Here is an 18,321-nt window from a genome sequence, read left to right on the forward strand (position 1 = left end):
TTCTTATTTTTCGTAGTGTTGACACACGATCCCAGTTCGGATAATCTGTCAATAAATGGAGCGATTCTTTTATGGTCCTGGAGTACGGTGCTCTCGGTCAAAAAAGGAAAATAAAAAGAATTGAGAGGAAAATACAAGAAAAGAGAGGAGTTTAAGAGTATTTTTTTTACCAAAAAAAAAAAAGAGCACAGAAAATTTGGTAGACCCTATGTATATTAAAAATTTCCCAATAAATGATCAGTACGATTTGATCACTAATCTTTTTTTTTTTTGGTAGCAGATCACTAATTAAATCATGCTATAGGATCTTTTGACATTGGTATCAAACTTTGAAATTTGACATAAAATCTTAACTGTTGATTTTCACTAATCAACGGTTATAATTTATGCCAATCAAACTTATTAATTTCCAATACATGATAACCGTTGATTGGCGAAAATCAACGGCTAGTATTTGGTGTTAAATTTTAAAGTTTGACACCGGTGTCAAAGGATCCTATCTCTTAAATCATTTTACACCAATGTAAGTTACATTCTCAATCTTGTCCACTGGTCCCACTTATATAATAGCCCTAGCCTAATTAATTAGTAAATTAAATGTGATTAAATAATTAAGCATGTATTAGTGAGTAAAATTAAGTATAGTGCCTAATTAAATCAATTAGGATCACTTTTGAGGTAAAAAATGTACTCAGTGAAAATTAAGGAGTATAAATGGGTGTAGGCAAAAGTACCCAAAATATAAAAATAAATGTGAAAATATTCCTAGAAAAATATTCCAGACTTTTGGGTAAAGTTTGGTAATTAATGGAGTTAAATAGATAGATGAGCTGATACCCGTTCAAAACAACTTAACTAATGTTAAGTGATTTAAAAACAAAAAAAAAGACCCATTGTCCCTCCCATTCCCATCGACAGAAGAAGAAAGAAAGGAAGGGAAGAGAAGAAGGAGAAGAGAGGGAGAAGAGAGAAAGGTGAGGGGAAAACCCTAGATGTTGCAAACCTTGACCAAAATCATCCATTCAAAAGCCTAAACCACTCCAAATCCTTCTCTCTTCTTGAATCCAAGCTAGGTTTGTTGTGGGGATCTTTGTGTTGTGAGATTTTCTCTCTCAAAAATCTGACCCTTTGAAGGTTGAAGGGGTTTGGGGAGCATTTGGCTCCTTGGAAGCTTGAGGAACCATCACTCCTTGATTGTGTAACCATTGGTGGTAAGATTCTACTCCTTGAACCTTATTTTCATGGAAATTGCATGATTGGGGAAGATGATGAATAGTGTTTAGGGTTTTATGAAAATGTTGATAGATTGGCTATGTTTTAGGAGGATTGAGACTTGGTGAATGTTATGAAAAATGTTAGTAATGACATTTAATCGGTGAAAATGAGCTTAGTTAGTCATTGGTTATGCTTTGAAAATTGCAAGGTTTAGTGCTTGATGTTGGACTTTCATGCATTAGAAATCAATGGTTTGGTTTGGTTGAATATTGATGGTGTCCATGTTATGTCTAGGATTGAGGCATTTGGACCAATCTTGAGTGACCAACCATTGGAGCAAGCTATGGAGCTTGATTAGCTCATTGGAATAGGTAAGTCCATGCTTTTGTTGTGGTACGAATTGGATAGTTTGGTTGATGATTATAAGATATTCTTGAATGCAATATGTTGATTGCATTACACCTTGTGTAGGTGGTTGTTTGTAAAAGTGATTATTGTAATTGGTGGCAAAACTTGTTGGTGAACAAAGGTTGAACTGAAGCTTTGAGGTAAGCCTTCGGACCTTGGGTGTAATTCCCTTGATTGTTCCACCAAGCCATGGTTGGGTAGTGGTTGTGATAGTGTATATAAATGCAATGAAATAGTTTAATGCTTTGTTATACGTATGTGTATGCTTTGGTGTGGCATAGAATGGTGTTTCCCTATGTTGGTATGTTGCATGACGATGCGTAAATCATACTTGGTAGTTTAGTTGGCCAGTAGGACTATTTGCATCTGAGTATCCTTAAGACAGCTTGAGAGCTCGAGGGATTTCTCCTGGAGATGTTGTTTACACACTGCATGGATATGTATTTGCATTATTATTGTTATTGCTATTACACTATGATTGAACTATGGGGTGGAGAGATGCTCCAAGGACCCCTGGTTTATTGTGATATATTCGTATATCTCACCCCGTGTTGTGGGGACCCCCTTTCAGGTAAAGATGCTGCAGGAGCCTCCGGATGCATGAAGATGTTGCATTCTTTTGGATTATACATGACATGTAGCAGTACCATGTATAGGATTTGCATTTGAAAGCCAATTGCTATATGTATGTCATCTTCTATTTTGATGGACTTAGCCTATGCTCATCTCTTTTGGTACCTCTTTTGTTGATGAGAGCTAAGGGGTTGATCATAGTGTTTTATAGCTAAGTCTCATGATTTGTAATTAAGACATATTGCAATGATGTAATGTTGTAATTGTTGGGTATATGTATATGATGAAAGGGTATGCATGTTTCTATGATAAATGAGTACCTTGAAAGAATCATGTATTGAAGTTGTATAATGTCTATTAGGTGTTAAGAAAGTGGTGAAAGTGGGAGGAAATATCCCATGAAGTCATATGAAAACAGGAGAGGGCATGTTTTGCCCAGTTTCTGCCCTTGGGCGCTAAAACGCTCAAGTTGGGCGCTAACACGTTCTGGAGACCTGCAGAAGGCTAAATTTTCTGCCCTTGGGCGCTAAAACGCTCAAGTTGGGCGCTAACACGTTATGGAGACCCGCAGAAGGCTAAACTTTCTGTCCTTGGGCGCTAAAACGCTCTGGAGACCTGTAGAAGGCTAAACTTTCTGCCTTTGGGCGCTAAAACGCTCAAGTTGGGCGCTAAAACGCTCATCCCGAAAACAGCATGAACATAGTTTAGTAAAATTAGAACAACTTGTTATCAAAAAAAAAAAAAATTAGAACAACTTGAACTACAGATCTCCGATTTGAGCGCGGTTTGAACCCACTCGAAGCTAACAAGGAGATCTATAACATAATAGGAGGTGAGAACTATAAAGGTAGTATAGAATTAATTGATAACAAAAGAGATGTAGACATTTAACGACGTGTGGTCTAATAAAATGAGAATATGATGTTAAGCTTAGTTTAATTATTCTGCAAAGTAATATGGTTATGGTCACGCAATTGGTTATTTGAAATTCGACTTGTTTGAAAAGAAAAATTTACTCGAATTTCTAATTGACCCAATGTGATTATAACTGCGCTTAACATCATAATGCGATGTTAACAAACCGGTTCTAGAACAGGGTGTTACAACTTATATCTAAGGGCTCTAATTTTTTAGTAATATCAGTCATTGGATACAAGTGGATCAATGGTCAAGATTGAGTGTAAGACTTCTAACTCTTACACTGGTGTAAGAATATCCTGTCCCTATATGGGTCAGGATCATTTTACACAAATGTAAGTTACACTCTCAATCTTGTCCACTGGTCTCACTTATATCTAAGGGCTCTAATTTTTTAGTAATATGAGCCATTGGATACAAGTGGATCAATGGTCAAGATTGAGTGTAAGACTTCTAACTCTTACACCGGTGTAAGAATATCCTGTCCCTATATATATATATATATATATATATATATATATATATATATATATGGCAGGATTTTTTTGACACCAGTGTCGAATTAAAAAATTTGACATCAAATTTTAACCGTTGATTTACGTGAATTTAGGAGTTATAATTTATTAAGTAACACTTATTAATTAATTATTAATTCTTAAAAATTCTCAATAAATTATTACCGTTAGATTGACGGAAATTAACAGTTAAAATTTATTGTAAAACTTTTTAGTTTGACATCATTATCAAAAGATTATGTTCCAATATAAATATATATAGAGAGAGAGAGAGAGTTCCAATAAAATTTATTGTAAAACTTTTTAGTTTGACATCATTATCAAAAGTAAATATCTTATTTTGATAATACATATTTTATTTGTCTTAAATAATATTTTTTTAATTTCAAATACATAACTTGAAATATTTTTTAAACCTTAAATGCATTACACGAGGATATAAAATTAAAAATAGAGACAATTTATTTTAAATTTTTATTTTTTAAACCAAAGAGGTGTAAGTGAAAAAATTTGTAACCACGAAGGGACCAAGTGAAAATTTGAAATCATAAGGAGTTAAATGATAAATTATTTAAGCACAATAAGTCTAATTAAAATCACAGGTTTGAATTATAAATCACAAAACCACAATATGTGAAAATGAAGTTTAACCCTCTTTCTATTTACATGATTACAGTATTGATCCCGTGCATTAAATATATATCATTGGAATAAATCAGTCTAATAACTTTTCAATCATTTAAAAAATTATTAAATACTGATCGTATTTGAAAAAAATCTCATTTTTTTTGCAATGGTAACTTATTGATTTAAACTTGTAATTATTCAAATTTCTTGTCAGTGTCACTAATCCAATCTCAACGGAATCTCTTTCTAAAAATATAAAATCTTTCCGTTCTTTATATAATATTTTCTATTTCAAATAAGATGGATATTAAGAGAATTCATCAAGAAGATGTAGAATCTGTTATATCCATCTTGATTAACAGTAATTAACAGCATACAAGACTGTACATGTAGAAAAGAACACAATTTCAAGATGATATACATATATTCAGTAGCCTTAAATTAAGGTAGTTGTGAATTATATATGGAGGTGTATATGATAATTACCCTGATGAGCAATGTGCTAGCTAGGTGGTGAGGATTGGAGGAAGGTAATCAGATTTTGAGCCAAGAATTTTTGCCTTAGTGTCAGGAAAAAATTCAAGCCCTGGCAGTGTTGTTATAGTTCCATCGTAGGCAACGTGTACAGGGTAGCGCAAAAGGTGGTGAAATGGAGCATTATCATATGTGTCCTTGGCGTATAACTCCCAGTTCCCCTCAGCAAGATGATTCACAAAGTTCACACATTCCTTACTTTGTGGTTCGTCGAACACTTCATCATGAGGATCCCCAATATGTTCGTACCATAATGCTCGCCTGAACCCATATATCTGACCTCTTGGTCCTTGTCGGGCACGGTATGCTAGATGATGCGGTTGAAACGCACCCATTGCAATCTCTGTGTCTCTTCCACCATCCATTGACCTCTGGTTGATGTTGGCAGAACCAATGATTATGTATTCATCATCCACTAAAGGAACCATAATCAAGCCACCAATGTTAGTCTATATGCCCAACTTGACACTAACAATGCTAATCATGCCAAATAGATAGGTCTATTTACTTTTAATGTCAAACAAACTGTATACGTGTATGTATGTTTGAACAAATTATATAACCAACATGTATAATCAAAATGTGGGACAATATATTATTTTATTCCAAATTTGCATGAAAGGAAACAGTGAGAATCAGCATGGACAAATTTTGTTTGGACAAGAAGATATTGATATTATTATATAAGTTATAGGATTAATTGATCTCTTACCTATCATCATCTTAGAATGAACATAGATCATGAACCTCCTTGCATTTTGTGCTCTTCTATAGTCACTGTCAGGCTCTGGTTCCTCTGGAGGAGTATATTCTCCTACTATACGACTCTCCCTCTTGCCAAGGCAAAAAAATGTCAAATAATCCCGAGGGTGTGCTTCAATTCCCTTCTTCCGTATGGCATCAGCAATGTCAGAATACATCATCTCCATGGTCCTCCTTTGCCAATCTAATATTGCCTGAACAGAAGCACTCTCAGGTATACCTTCTGGCCACATTGGGATGACAATGTAGACACAAAACCTCTGTCCTGCTTCAATCTTGCTAACAATCTTCAATGAAAGCTCCTTTGGTATAAGATGCAAAGCACCAATATCCTCAACTTTGATATCAGACGCTTTCCAACCATATGAACTCCCTAGGAAATATTGATTTTCAATGTAGATGAAGTTCTTTGCTCGTCGAATAGCATTTACATAAGCATCCTGAATACTTCTATCAATGATGCTATCTTTCCCACTAACAAGGCCTAATTCAGCAACTTCATTAGGGGCTTGGGGGAAACCAGAAACTGCACCACCATCAATGGATCTAAACAACTGAACAGTCCATGCATCCCTATTATCTTCTTCCGATGTCATTGCCTCAGATGGGTGGACCAGCATTTGATCAAGCTGATCAATTGAGAATAGTAATTGCTTCCCAACTTGCTTCTCCCACCTTTGCTCAAAATTGTACAACACATCCCATGCAACAGGTCCTTCTAGCTTGCAGTGAATGTCATGCCATGGTTCTCTTGGACCACCTTTCTTAATGGAAGCGCCTGTGAAATTTGGCTGATGAAAATCATCATGATGGAATGTATTTAGAGTTGAAAACAGTGGATGTTCTTGAGTATCATATCTCCCATCACAAAGATCAATCCCACCTACAAAACTTATGACCTTTCTCTTCTTCGATCCTTCAACTTGGCTGTCAACAACTATAGTCTTCTGGTGATGAGTAAACAAGGTTGAGACTTGAAAACCTTGAACTATGCTTCTTCCACCATCAGGGTTACGTGGACACAAAACACAATGCACATTTGTGTTTTTAAAGTAATCCGCAGTTTCCTGATCATGGGTTGCCATCAAGCCATCTTTATTAAATTCAGGAACAGAAGTTCTGTCATCCCAAACAAGCATAAGAACCTTAACACCTTCATCAGCTTTCATCTTGAGCAGTTCACCAAGTGTTATTGACTTCGACACAGTTGTGTCCCTAATCAAGGTTATTTCAGTATACACAGACCACCCAGTTATGTAAATAAATTGTTTTGCTTCCATAATGGCATTGAAAATGTCCTCCCAACATCTTCCAGGCTCATAATATCTCCCTCCAGATATTGGAATCCAAGGGAGATAGCTACGAGGGACATGGACATCTTGGTATAAAGTAACACTACAACCTTGTCTCTGGTTGAAAAATGTTCTAGGAACTCCAACAAACGGCGTCCATATTCCCTCAGACCATCTTTTATCTTGTGTAACACTAGTGAAATTCACGCTGACACGAATCTTAGAGCCACCTGGTATAGGACGATGATCTTCTTCATCTAAAATCTCAAACCATCTATTACTTATGGGGCCCTTGATAACTTGCTCAACAGGTATAAAAGCTCTTCCAATTAGTGTTGCCCCAATTGGATTACCATCTTTGACAGTGAATACAATGTTTGAGATTTGATGGGCACAATAAATTTCAAACGTCTCCTTCCATTTGGGGTTGGAGGGCTGATTTCCAATTATTCTTGTCCGTCCAACCCTTGCCTTATCTAAATCAACTGTTGCATAGAGTCTCGTTCCAACAATCTTCATCAAGTTTTTACATGTTAGGATTTACAAGAAAAGTTTTCACATATTGTAAGTATAGAAAATGAAGCATGTTGCCTATAAAAGAGAAAGAACTATATAGTAACAAATTATAAAAAATGGTTAGAAAGTTTGGTTAACATGCCTCAGGCCGGCATAGCAGACAGCCCTTGACTTGGGCTAGAAATCTCTTCCCCTTGTGTGTTGTGTCCTTTGTTCCAAGAAATTTAAGAAGAAAACGAAACATAAGACAGATTGAGAACAACTTAAAATATGTTAATTTCTCTTGAAAAGAAAGTAATGCAATAAAGCATTTGAGATACAGAGGTAATTATTGTCAGGCCAATACATCCCCAAAAAAATTTAAACCATGAAGCAACCTAATTAAAGATCAGAAAGAACATGTTACCAAAATATATATATATATATATCAGAAAGAACATATCTGCCATATTGAACTAGCTACAATCATTACATCATAACTGTTTTCCACAGCCCTGTTGATACTAGATTCAAAGTTACACATTGTGCTATACTTTAACGGAGACATATGAAGCTTAGGGGAATCCATTACTGTCTAGAACTTAGCAATTCGTGCTTCACTAAGGTCATTCTTACACTTTATTTTTTACATTTTCGTTATGCACTTTTCTTTTATAAAAGAAAAGAAAGAGAGAAAAGAAAAAAAGGGATTTATTTCTCTCACCACTTCCCATAAAAATGTATTGTAGGTTAAAATTTTTGATCTTTTATCTTGAAATTTTTTCTCTTTTAGTAATGTGTCAATAATTTATTATCATGAGGTTAGTGGGAGATGTCAATCTAAATTTAATATGAGAGTAATAAAAATGACAATAAGAGATGATAAATATAACTTAATAAGTATAACCAATCTCTTTTTATTATATGAAATTTAAACATATTTACGGTACATTTGGTTTTTCTTTTTTTTTCATATATTTTATCAATAATTACAAATATATCATTTTGTTTTCATTTTATTTTATATCTTTAAATTTTTTGAAAAAAAAAATGATAAAAATAAGATTTTGTTATTTTTATTAATTTCTTTATAAATTCTTAAAAATAGGAAACAAAATGACATTTTTTTAAATTATTAATACAAACATATCAATTGAAAATAAAAATAAACAAACCAAACACACCCTTAACTTTTCTTTCCCATTTTCCCCGTAATGATTAAAACAAGAGAGAGTTTATAATGAAGATACCTTCATGCAGAAATCCAAATTACATCCAGTTTGCAGCCTATCAACTTCAATTATGGTTACCCTAAGCGTCCCGTGTAGCAGCTGAAGCATTTTTTGTTTTACACTTTAATATTTCTCCCCTGCTATGCTATGATCCGTATCATAACAATGTGGGGTAATTAAAGTGAGTGAAATAAAAATTGAATTTTCACAAAATGTAGGAGACTGTTATGGAATGGCTGGAAAAAGCAGGAAACTCTTTCTTCAGTAAATAAATGTAAAGGTTACATTTAAGTTGAAAATGATGTATATATATATGGAAAGAGACATGAAGAGAGAATCTAGGGAGTATTTTGTTTCAAGAAAGAGAATTGTCTTTGGATAACAAAAACCAGAATTGATTCCCACCTTGGCTTGTAAGGAGCACTTGCTTACTTGGATTGGACTTAGTAGCCCGTTTTTCCACGGTAGGTGGGTTGTCCACGACCCAAGTTACCATTATTTTTTGAATTATATAATACAATTATACTGGCTATTTATTTAAAAATAATAATGCAATTATATACAATTAATTAAATTTGGGGTTAATGTTTCTCTTACAAGTATAAGATAGCTATATTTCATGCGTAGTTAATGAGGCCTTAAGAGGAGTAAAGAGAAAGATGAAAAGAAAAATTCATTCATTTTCATGTGTATACAGGAAATAAAATTATTTATGAGTAAACACCCTTTTTAGTCCCTGACAATATCTACGAAGTCATTTTCAGTCTCTGACAATAAAAAAGGACCAAATTGGTCCCTGAAAGTACAAGAAAAGGGCCACTCTACATATTTGGGAGTTGACATAAGGACTAACATGGCCTTTTTTTGTACTTTCAGGGACCAATTTGGTCCTTTTTTATTGCCAGGGACTAAAAAAGACTTCGTAGATATTGACAGTGACTAAAGAAGGTGTTTACTCATTATTTATTATTTACGGGAGAAATATTTGTTGAGATATATAGAATCATTAATGTAGCCTCACCTAACAGCTTAAGTTTTTGGGTTGATTTGGTTCTTTACATGGTATCAGAGCCTCGTGTCCCGGATTCAAACTTCGTCGCCCCCCACTTTCTCTCGTGGAATTTCTTAGCACAGGTAGGCTGGGCCTGTTGCATCATCCACTCTTCGAGTCCAATGAGCTCTTGTGTGAGGGGGCGTGTTGAGATATATAGTCTCATATTGGTTGTATGAGCAACTAATATGGAGTTTACAAGGCTTTGGGCACTCCCACACTTTGAGCTAACTTTTGGGGTGGTGTATCTCAAGGTTCTTTACATGGTATCATAGCCTCGTGTCCCGGGTTCAATCCTCACCGCCCTTCATTTTCTCTCTAGTGAAATTTTTTTGTTCGCACAGGTAGGTGGGGGGCCTGTGCATTGTCCACCCTTCAAGCCCAGTAAGCTTTCGAGTGAGGGGATGTTGAGATATATAAAAACATTAATGTAATCTCACCTAACAGTTTAAGGTTTTTGGTTGATTTGGTTCTTTACAATATCAAATTCATCAAATTTTATTTCAGTCAAGCATGTTATTAACTCAACTCAATTTAAAACTTAAAAGTTAAATTAGCCTATTTATTGCATTACATGTTTGTCAAATTGTTTTTTTTTTATTTTCTGTTAAAATAAAAAAACGAATGATAAAGAGTTTTCAAAGTAAAATATAATTATATAATAAAAAGTTGAAACATATTTGAAGGTAATTATAATTAGAAACTAAAAAATAAATAATAAATAAGAGTGTTTGAAGTTGATAATAACTTCAGATTAAAAAGTTTCCAACAACAAAAAATTAGATTAAAATTTTGAAAAATATATGAAAGCATTCCGAACCGTTCATTTTTCAATTAACAGTTATAACTCTGCATATATTTTTTCAAGTGCACTCTTCTCTTCACTTTAAAATAATTAAAATTTTAATATTAATGATAACAGAAATATTATAATACCATTATTTTCTTAAGAAAATAAGGGTGAATTTTTAGTTATAATTGAAATTGAGTTCACTTTCTTTATTTTTTTTAATTTGAATCTGCACTCATTATTAATAATATCTGGATTAAATTATTGTATCCTTACCTGACCTTCTATGCCGCCAATAGTCTGCCGAGCTTGGTCAAAGGTCGTACGGTAAATAAGATGTAGTAAATTATGGATAAGAATTGGTTTACAATATTTTTTTACAAATTATATTAAGTATGACCAGTCATATATTATTGATTTCATTTTTAGTGTAGTTTATAAGAGTTTGTAAATAAAAAATTTGTAAATATAACTTTTCTTAGCAAATTATAATAACATTTAAAAAAATATATATAGAAGGGGGAATAACTGATAATGTGTAACTATGTATTCATTTTGGGAAATGTTTTTTCTCATGATGTATCAGACAAATTGTCTCATGCAACACACAAAAAAGTGAGCGAGACCCGTTAAGAAAAAGAGAGAAAAAAAAAAAAGTGAGTCCTACATTTTTTTGTGTTGCATGAAACAATTTGTCTCATGCAACATGAGAAAAAGATATCCCATTAATTTTAATATTTTCAAATAGGGTTTGATTAATCTCATGTTAAAGGAGGTAAGTTATCTCATGTCATAGAGATAAATTTGTGGGCTCCACCATTTGAAAAATAAAAAGAAAAGAAAAATATGGCACAATTATCGAAGGGTGAGTAGGAGAGAAAATTATCACATGTAACATAAGAGTAGTTTTTTCCTTTAAAATATGAATAATATCACATCTATGAGAATTTTAGAGTGTTTTGTTATTTATACCGATATTAATACAAAAGTGATACTTCATTTTTGTGTCTAATGTTTTTTCTAATATTGTCATTGAGCTTCTTATTTAATGATTTGAAAATACTTAAAAAGAAAAATTATAAATTTTTATCATTCATTTAAAGATTTAAAGATTTAAACATAAAAAAATATAGATTTGTGAATACACATAACACTTTTAAATATTTAAAAGTAATTATAAAAAAATAAAAATATTTCGCATTCTCCAATTTTACTGTTTTCAAACACTTCTAGAATAAATAAATAAAATACTCTAGTTTATTTTTCCAGGCCGCCCATATGCATTATTTATGTCTCTCACGTCCTTATCAAATTATTTCAACAATAGTAACGGAAATTAACTTCATATTACTAGGGGGGTATGTCAAGATATTTTTAAATGTCTTCAAAATTTTAAATAAATATAAATAATAGTTATAAATATTTTAAGAAAAAAAAATTATCATTTTAAAAGATACAACTTTATATCATTTTAAATGAAATGACAATGTTTATATTCACAAAATTAGGAAAAAAGATAAAGAGAGCATTGTAAAGAGGAAAGAATGTAAAAAAGTTAACAACTATGCATTTTCATTTAAAATGATACAATTATATTCTTTAAAATGATAAAAAAAAATCATATTTTAATTAGATGACAAAAAATAAAAATGGCCGAACATCGAAGGAAGATTAAAATCTTTTTTTTTTTATTGTTGGATAAATCATATGCATTCTCCACGTGAGGCAACTTATTTAAAACGGATTCAGAATTAAAACTTTAAATCTTTCCTCTTAAACATAATACTAAAAAAGATAAAATACATATTTTTATCTTAACATGCTTCAATTTTCCCGCACCAATTGAATTACGTTTGATGGAAGTCTAAAATCTTGCCTACCAATAAATTGACGGACCGACAGCTCAGATGACAAAGTGACAACTGGCCGAGGTTTGTATAAATAAATAGTCAACAAACCTCAACGACCTTCGTTCCTTAACCATACCGTTAGCGCCATAAAATGAAGATGACTAAGTCAATTTCCATAAATTACAACAGTCTATAATTTTTATTAGGCCCATAAATGGTTAGATTTTGGCTTAAGCCACACGCATAAGTAAGTAAAGGCCCGCGTAAAGTTGCTCCCAGTGGTTAAGGACATGGTCTTCAAGTTCGTTACTTTACTATGTGAATTCGAAACCCCTACGAGGTAGTTCTTCTTCGCTTTCTTTCATTTCATAAAAGAAGATTAATTAATAAATAAAAAGCGGTGTAGCTAACCATCTTTATATCTTCTGACTTGTTTACATAGGCTATTGAATTCAAACATTTATATCATCATGTAAAAACAAAATATTATTTTCTTCAAATACTTGCAATTTATGAGAAAATGGTTGAAGTTCCAAGTTCATTTATCAATGAAAATTGGATTTTCCTTAAACATAATGATATTTTAAATAAAAATACGATAAAAATGATGGGTGCTAGTTCACATGATAAGAAAGTGTAATTCTCTTCACATTATTTTGAATTCACATGATAAGAAGGAACTTGTATCTTTTTCCACGTTACTGGACCCTTATCTCAACTTAAATATGTAACCAATGAGTAAGGATAGTTGATTCAAGTTGGGTTGAAAACAAACCTTTTTTTCACATTTGGTACGGCAAAAGAACTTACTTTGAAGTTTGAACATGTGGATACAGATGGAAGTGAGAAATTTATTTCAACTTTGAAAATTGGAGCACGGTTTGATGCTGTTAAATTTGTGGGCAGAAGGAGCCCTACCCGCTGCTCATTTATTTCAGTTGTTAAGAAGCTATGGATTTATCAAACTTGTGCAGGTGAAACTTTTATTGCATGTCGATTGGGAGTGGATTTTCGAATCATAATCATACAAATATATATCAATGATAATAAAACAAGAGAGAAAAAATATAAAAAAATAGATTCGTTTTTTGTGCAATTACTACATATAACTTATATATAGTAAACTCAATACGATGTTATTTTGGGACAAAAATTATGATGTTTTTATAATTTTAATTTATTTCAAGGTTATTAGAGTCTTTATAATTATAATATTTTAATCTCAAAACAATGTCATTTTAAAAGTAAATACAGATAACTTATCTGCAATAACTGCAAAAATATTTTCCTGTCAAAAGATATAATTATAAAATTATTACTATTAAGAACCTTGAGGTCACCACTCCAAAAGCTAGCTCAAGGGGTGGGAGTGCCAAAAGCCTTGTAAAGGCTACATTAGTTGCTCATCCAATCAATGTGAGACTATATATCTCAACACGCCCCCCCCACGCAAGAGCCATTTAGGCTAGAAGCGTGGAAATTGCACAGACCCATTTTTTATTTACCTTTTTGTGCTTTTTTATTTTATTTTAATTCCACTTTTTAAAGTGGGGAACGGTGAGGCTCTGATACCATATTAAGAACCTTGAGGTCACCACCCCAAAAGCTAACCCAAAGGGTGGGAGTGCCCAAAGCCTTGTAAATGCCATATTAGTTACACATCCAATCAATGTGGGACTATATATCTCAACAATATCTCCATTGTATATGATTACTATTCCTTCACATATTAATTAAAAAAGGATCCATTTCCCATGTCCACAGTTTCAATTCCACTTTCCGTCCAATCTACCTGACAAACTCGTATAAATTTCCTAAGAGCACTCACAAACTCATAAAAAAAATTTGCACATTTCACATTGTACCCTCAACCCATATTAATTCTCTGCAACTTCATTTTTGTTTTTTCATTTTCTCTGTCTAACCCCCACACGTATCCACTTGATCATGGTACAAGCAAAGAAGTTCAGAGGAGTCAGGCAGCGCCAGTGGGGCTCTTGGGTGTCAGAAATTCGCCACCCATTACTGTAATGAACTCATTTAACTAAACTCTATTTTTTTTTTTTTTTTTATACAATGCTGCTTCTTTCATTACTATCATAGGCATTTATATATAAACTCTCTTTCTCTTTCTCTCTTTCATTTCATATCCCTTGTCTTATTATGACTTAGGACATTTCAATTTGATCCTCTTTTTTGGTTTTTTGGTATGTAGGAAGAGAAGGGTGTGGCTAGGCACATTTGAGACAGCAGAGGCTGCAGCAAGGGCATATGATCAAGCAGCCATTTTGATGAATGGTCAGAATGCAAAGACCAATTTCCCAACTTCAAAGAATCAAGCTGAAGATGCCACACCTAATTGTGATGACTCTTTCTTATCTCCCAAGGCTCTTTCAGAGCTCCTCAGCACAAAGCTCAGAAAGTGCTGCAAAGACCCTTCTCCATCTCTCACTTGTCTGAGGCTAGATGCTGACAATTCTCACATTGGGGTGTGGCAAAAAGGAGCAGGACCTCGCTCTGACTCTAATTGGGTCATGAGGGTTGAGCTTGGTAAGAAACAGACAAAGGGTGAGTCCACAGAGTCACCGCATGCTGGTGATAATGCTGTAAATGGGGTAGAAGAAGAAGAAGAAGACAGAGTTGCTATGCAGATGATTGAAGAGCTACTTAATTGGAACTATCCCTGTGGTTCAACTTCAAGTGATTCACAAATGGAAGAAAAAAGGAACCTTCCAACGTCGTAGTTCATGAAATAGCATGTCCATTTTCTGCTATCTTTTTCATTTACTTTTGTCATTTGTAAAAAAAGCTGTCATGTGCTCATAAGTGATAATGCTTCACTCTGATACTTAATTAATACACTATGCAATATTGTGATTGGAAAGCGTGAGATCTTGGATCAAATTAGCGTGAGGGGCGTGTTGAAATTAGTAAAAAAGGTATCTAATCTGTCAATTTTAATTATTGTTTTAGAATTAACAAGCAACGCTTTGAAAAGAACCAGCCTCAGGTATCAATATCATACCCTAATTACTCTGTAGACATGGCCTAATAGGTAAAAGAAATAATTGAAGCAATAATTGTAAGTAAAGTACTTTCTTTTCCATTTTTTTATATCGGCATCTAATTCTAATGATGGCAAAAACCGCAAATACATCACCTGATCCATGATGTTTGTTTTGCCTATCCTTTTTCCTCTTTTTGCTAATGGGGTTCCTAAAAGTTGAAATGCTTTTATGGGAGTTCCCTGCATCCATGGGACTAACTTTTACTTATATCTTATCTGTTGTTGTTAATACGTGGGGCTTACAAATTTGCCTCTCTGGTAATGGTATTTATAACCCTTTCTCCTTTATTAAGTAGTCACCTTCGGTGGACCACATCCTCTTAGAGCTGATGGAATAATCTTCGAGGTTTCTCTTGTAAATTTGCTCTCTTTCTTCATCCATATCAAAGCAGCTTCTCTTGTATAAGCTGACCACTAATTTATTTTTATTTGTAAGATTTTTTTCAATGGTTATATATTAATCGACTAATTCGATCGATTAGGACCATAAGGATGACAAGGTTCTCCTTACTTATATATACTTGCTCATAGTTTTATTATAACATTCTTAAATCATTTTTTTAATAATAAAATAAAAAATACTTTTTAACGCAGCCTTTTTGTTTTTTTCTTACCAAACAATAAAAATGTTAAAAATTATATAACAATATGACATTAAAATAACACGACTCAATTAAAATAAATCAATTCTAAAATGATATTTATACAGACTTTATAATGACAAATTCCTTTTTGCGGAGCCCAAAACTTCAAATAATGGAAGGATACAGTGGAACACTGACCAAAATATCACTGTTCATCAACTTTTTTATCTAAATGCCACGCGAACAATGTTATTTCTCAATATACCACGGGGGCAAGTTCGCTACCCTGTGTAGCGAACTCGATTTACTGATGTATCATATTTTTAATGAATAACAAGTATCAAATTTAAAAAAATAATAATAATAATAAAAAATGAAGGTCGCCTACCATGTAGGCGAACTTGGTTAAAATCAAGTTGGTATCCACTAGAAACGTGACACGTCAGCAAACCGAGTTCGCTACACCGGGTAGCGAACTTGTCCCCGTGGCAGATTGAGAAATAATACTGTTCGCGTGGCATTTAAGTAAAAAAGTTAATGAACAGTAACATTTTGATCACTGTTCCGGATATAGCAAATTCAAATCATAACGAATGATGTGACATGAAATTATAACATTTTAACGGATGCGTTAATGGATTTTATCCATTTAATCTGTTTTTAACATATGTCAAATTTAATTATTCTTCACTCACACCCGAAAGTTTTAATAGTAATAAAAAATTGTTATTAGTTATAAAATAAGATAAAAGTGTTTGTCCTTTTAAATGACACAACTTATGTCATTTTACTTTTATAAAGATGTAGGACCCACACCTTTATCTTTTTGTCCATTCTTTCTTCTATGATTTATCTCTTTCTCTCACTTAAAATGACACAACTTTATATTCTTTTAGATGACACGTAATTTTTTTCCATAAAACAATGATGAGAAATGTTTCTTGCACAATTTTTTTGCAAAGAACATGAACCATTAAAAAAAAGTGAATGATTATGATAAAAGAGAAAAACACTTCTTCCGGAGAAGCCAATGACCTTTCAATTTGCATGGAGAAATTTTATATTTTTTATTTACAAGTGTGGGCTTCACAAGAATTTATGATTGTTAAAAGTTTTGCTCTTTTGAAGTGACATGAGAAGTTGAAAGCCTGTGATAAAAAGACACGATAGAATACTATTTTGTTTTTTAATATGTTTTCTATTAAAAAAAGTGTAAGACGGAAGCATAAAAAAATAAAAAATAAAATTATGAACAACATTTTTATAGTTGCCATGTCATTTAAATCACCCACCCACCTACGTCCACCCACAGGAATGTATAAGAGACTTTGTTCTCAATCGCGAGCAATTAAACCTTGTTATACCATCACTAGGGATTTTACTAATTTAAACACTTTTCACATTATGAAATTCTCATTTTTTTTCCATTTGCAAACCTGTCCAAATCTCAAAAGATTTAAAAGAAAAAAAGAGAGATTATGTTGAATCATTTAAGGGTGTGCATGACAACCTTCCCATAATCAATTCTTTTGTAATTTCTGTTTCCGGAAACATAAATGAATAGGAAATTCGTTTGGTAAAACCAGTTTATTTTTTGTTCTCGGGATAAACCGGTTTAATTTTTATGCTGGGAACAGAAAAAAGAATCAGAAAATTTTTGTTTTTTTATTCTCGGACAAAAAATGATAAATACTTATCTCTCTCAATCACTCTCCACCCCTATCATCATCACCACCACCACCACCATCATCCAGACACGATTGCCGCCACCATCATCGCCGCCGACATCGTATCACTAGTGTCGTCGTACCACCCCTCACCACTACGATACCACCACCACCGCCACCACCACTATCACCGTCACCGTCACCACCACCATCACCACTACCGCCATCAACCACTATCATCGCAACCACTGCTGTCACCGCCTCCATCGCCATCACACGCCACTACCACCACCTCCATCACCACCACTACCACCACCACGACGCCACCACTACCATCACCACCACTGTCACCAATTATCACTACCATTGTCGCAGCCACAATCGCCGTTGCCGCCACCAACCACCACCACCATCACAGCCATTACCGTCACCACCACCACCCCCGCCAACCATCACGACGCCATCGCCACCACTGTCACCTACCACCACTGCCACCGTCGCCACCGCCGCAGCCACTGCCACCATGTCATTGCTACCATTGTTCCTACCACCAACCACCATACCCACCACCATTGTTGCAGCCACGGCTACCACCTCCACCAGTCATTGCCGTCACAACCACCACCATTATCTTCACCACATCACTGCCACCGCCATCACCACGATGTCACTCGCCGCCGCCACACCATATGGAAAGGAAAGTGATGATCTGAAAAAAATTTATATTTAATAGGAATTATT

General features: G+C 33.7%; 2 protein-coding genes across 2 annotated transcripts; one reads left to right on the top strand and one right to left on the bottom strand.

Moving 5' to 3' along the window:
* Window positions 1–4,762: 4,762 nt before the first annotated feature.
* Window positions 4,763–8,679, bottom strand: LOC133287435 (phospholipase D alpha 1-like). The gene is made up of 4 exons (XM_061485053.1): window positions 8,590–8,679; window positions 7,503–7,568; window positions 5,503–7,357; window positions 4,763–5,205 (listed from the first exon to the last, which is right to left on the bottom strand). Exons 1-4 carry the CDS (start codon window positions 8,677–8,679, stop codon window positions 4,763–4,765), a joined length of 2,454 nt encoding a protein of 817 aa, XP_061341037.1.
* A 5,502-nt stretch (window positions 8,680–14,181) lies between these two features.
* LOC133287443 (ethylene-responsive transcription factor SHINE 2) lies at window positions 14,182–15,071 on the top strand. The gene is made up of 2 exons (XM_061485062.1): window positions 14,182–14,289; window positions 14,478–15,071. The coding sequence occupies exons 1-2, from the start codon at window positions 14,210–14,212 to the stop codon at window positions 15,004–15,006; spliced, it is 609 nt and encodes a 202-aa protein (XP_061341046.1). The 5' UTR covers window positions 14,182–14,209; the 3' UTR covers window positions 15,007–15,071.
* Window positions 15,072–18,321: the final 3,250 nt, after the last annotated feature.

Source organism: Gastrolobium bilobum, unplaced genomic scaffold (assembly GCF_033153095.1).
Source record: "Gastrolobium bilobum isolate Gb01-03AN ecotype WA unplaced genomic scaffold, APGP_CSIRO_Gbil_v1 utg647, whole genome shotgun sequence".
In the NCBI taxonomy this organism is placed as follows: Eukaryota; Viridiplantae; Streptophyta; class Magnoliopsida; order Fabales; family Fabaceae; genus Gastrolobium; species Gastrolobium bilobum.

Coding starts and splice junctions, on each gene's coding strand:
- LOC133287435 (XM_061485053.1), bottom strand. CDS start 8,679: ATGCTTCAGCTGCTACACGGGACGCTTAGGGTAACCATAATTGAAGTT. Junction 7,569..8,589: donor ATTTGGATTTCTGCATGAAG/GTATCTTCATTA, acceptor CTTGGAACAAAG/GACACAACACACAAGGGGAA. Junction 5,206..5,502: donor TCATTCTAAGATGATGATAG/GTAAGAGATCAA, acceptor TGGTTCCTTTAG/TGGATGATGAATACATAATC.
- LOC133287443 (XM_061485062.1), top strand. CDS start 14,210: ATGGTACAAGCAAAGAAGTTCAGAGGAGTCAGGCAGCGCCAGTGGGGC. Junction 14,290..14,477: donor GAAATTCGCCACCCATTACT/GTAATGAACTCA, acceptor TTTGGTATGTAG/GAAGAGAAGGGTGTGGCTAG.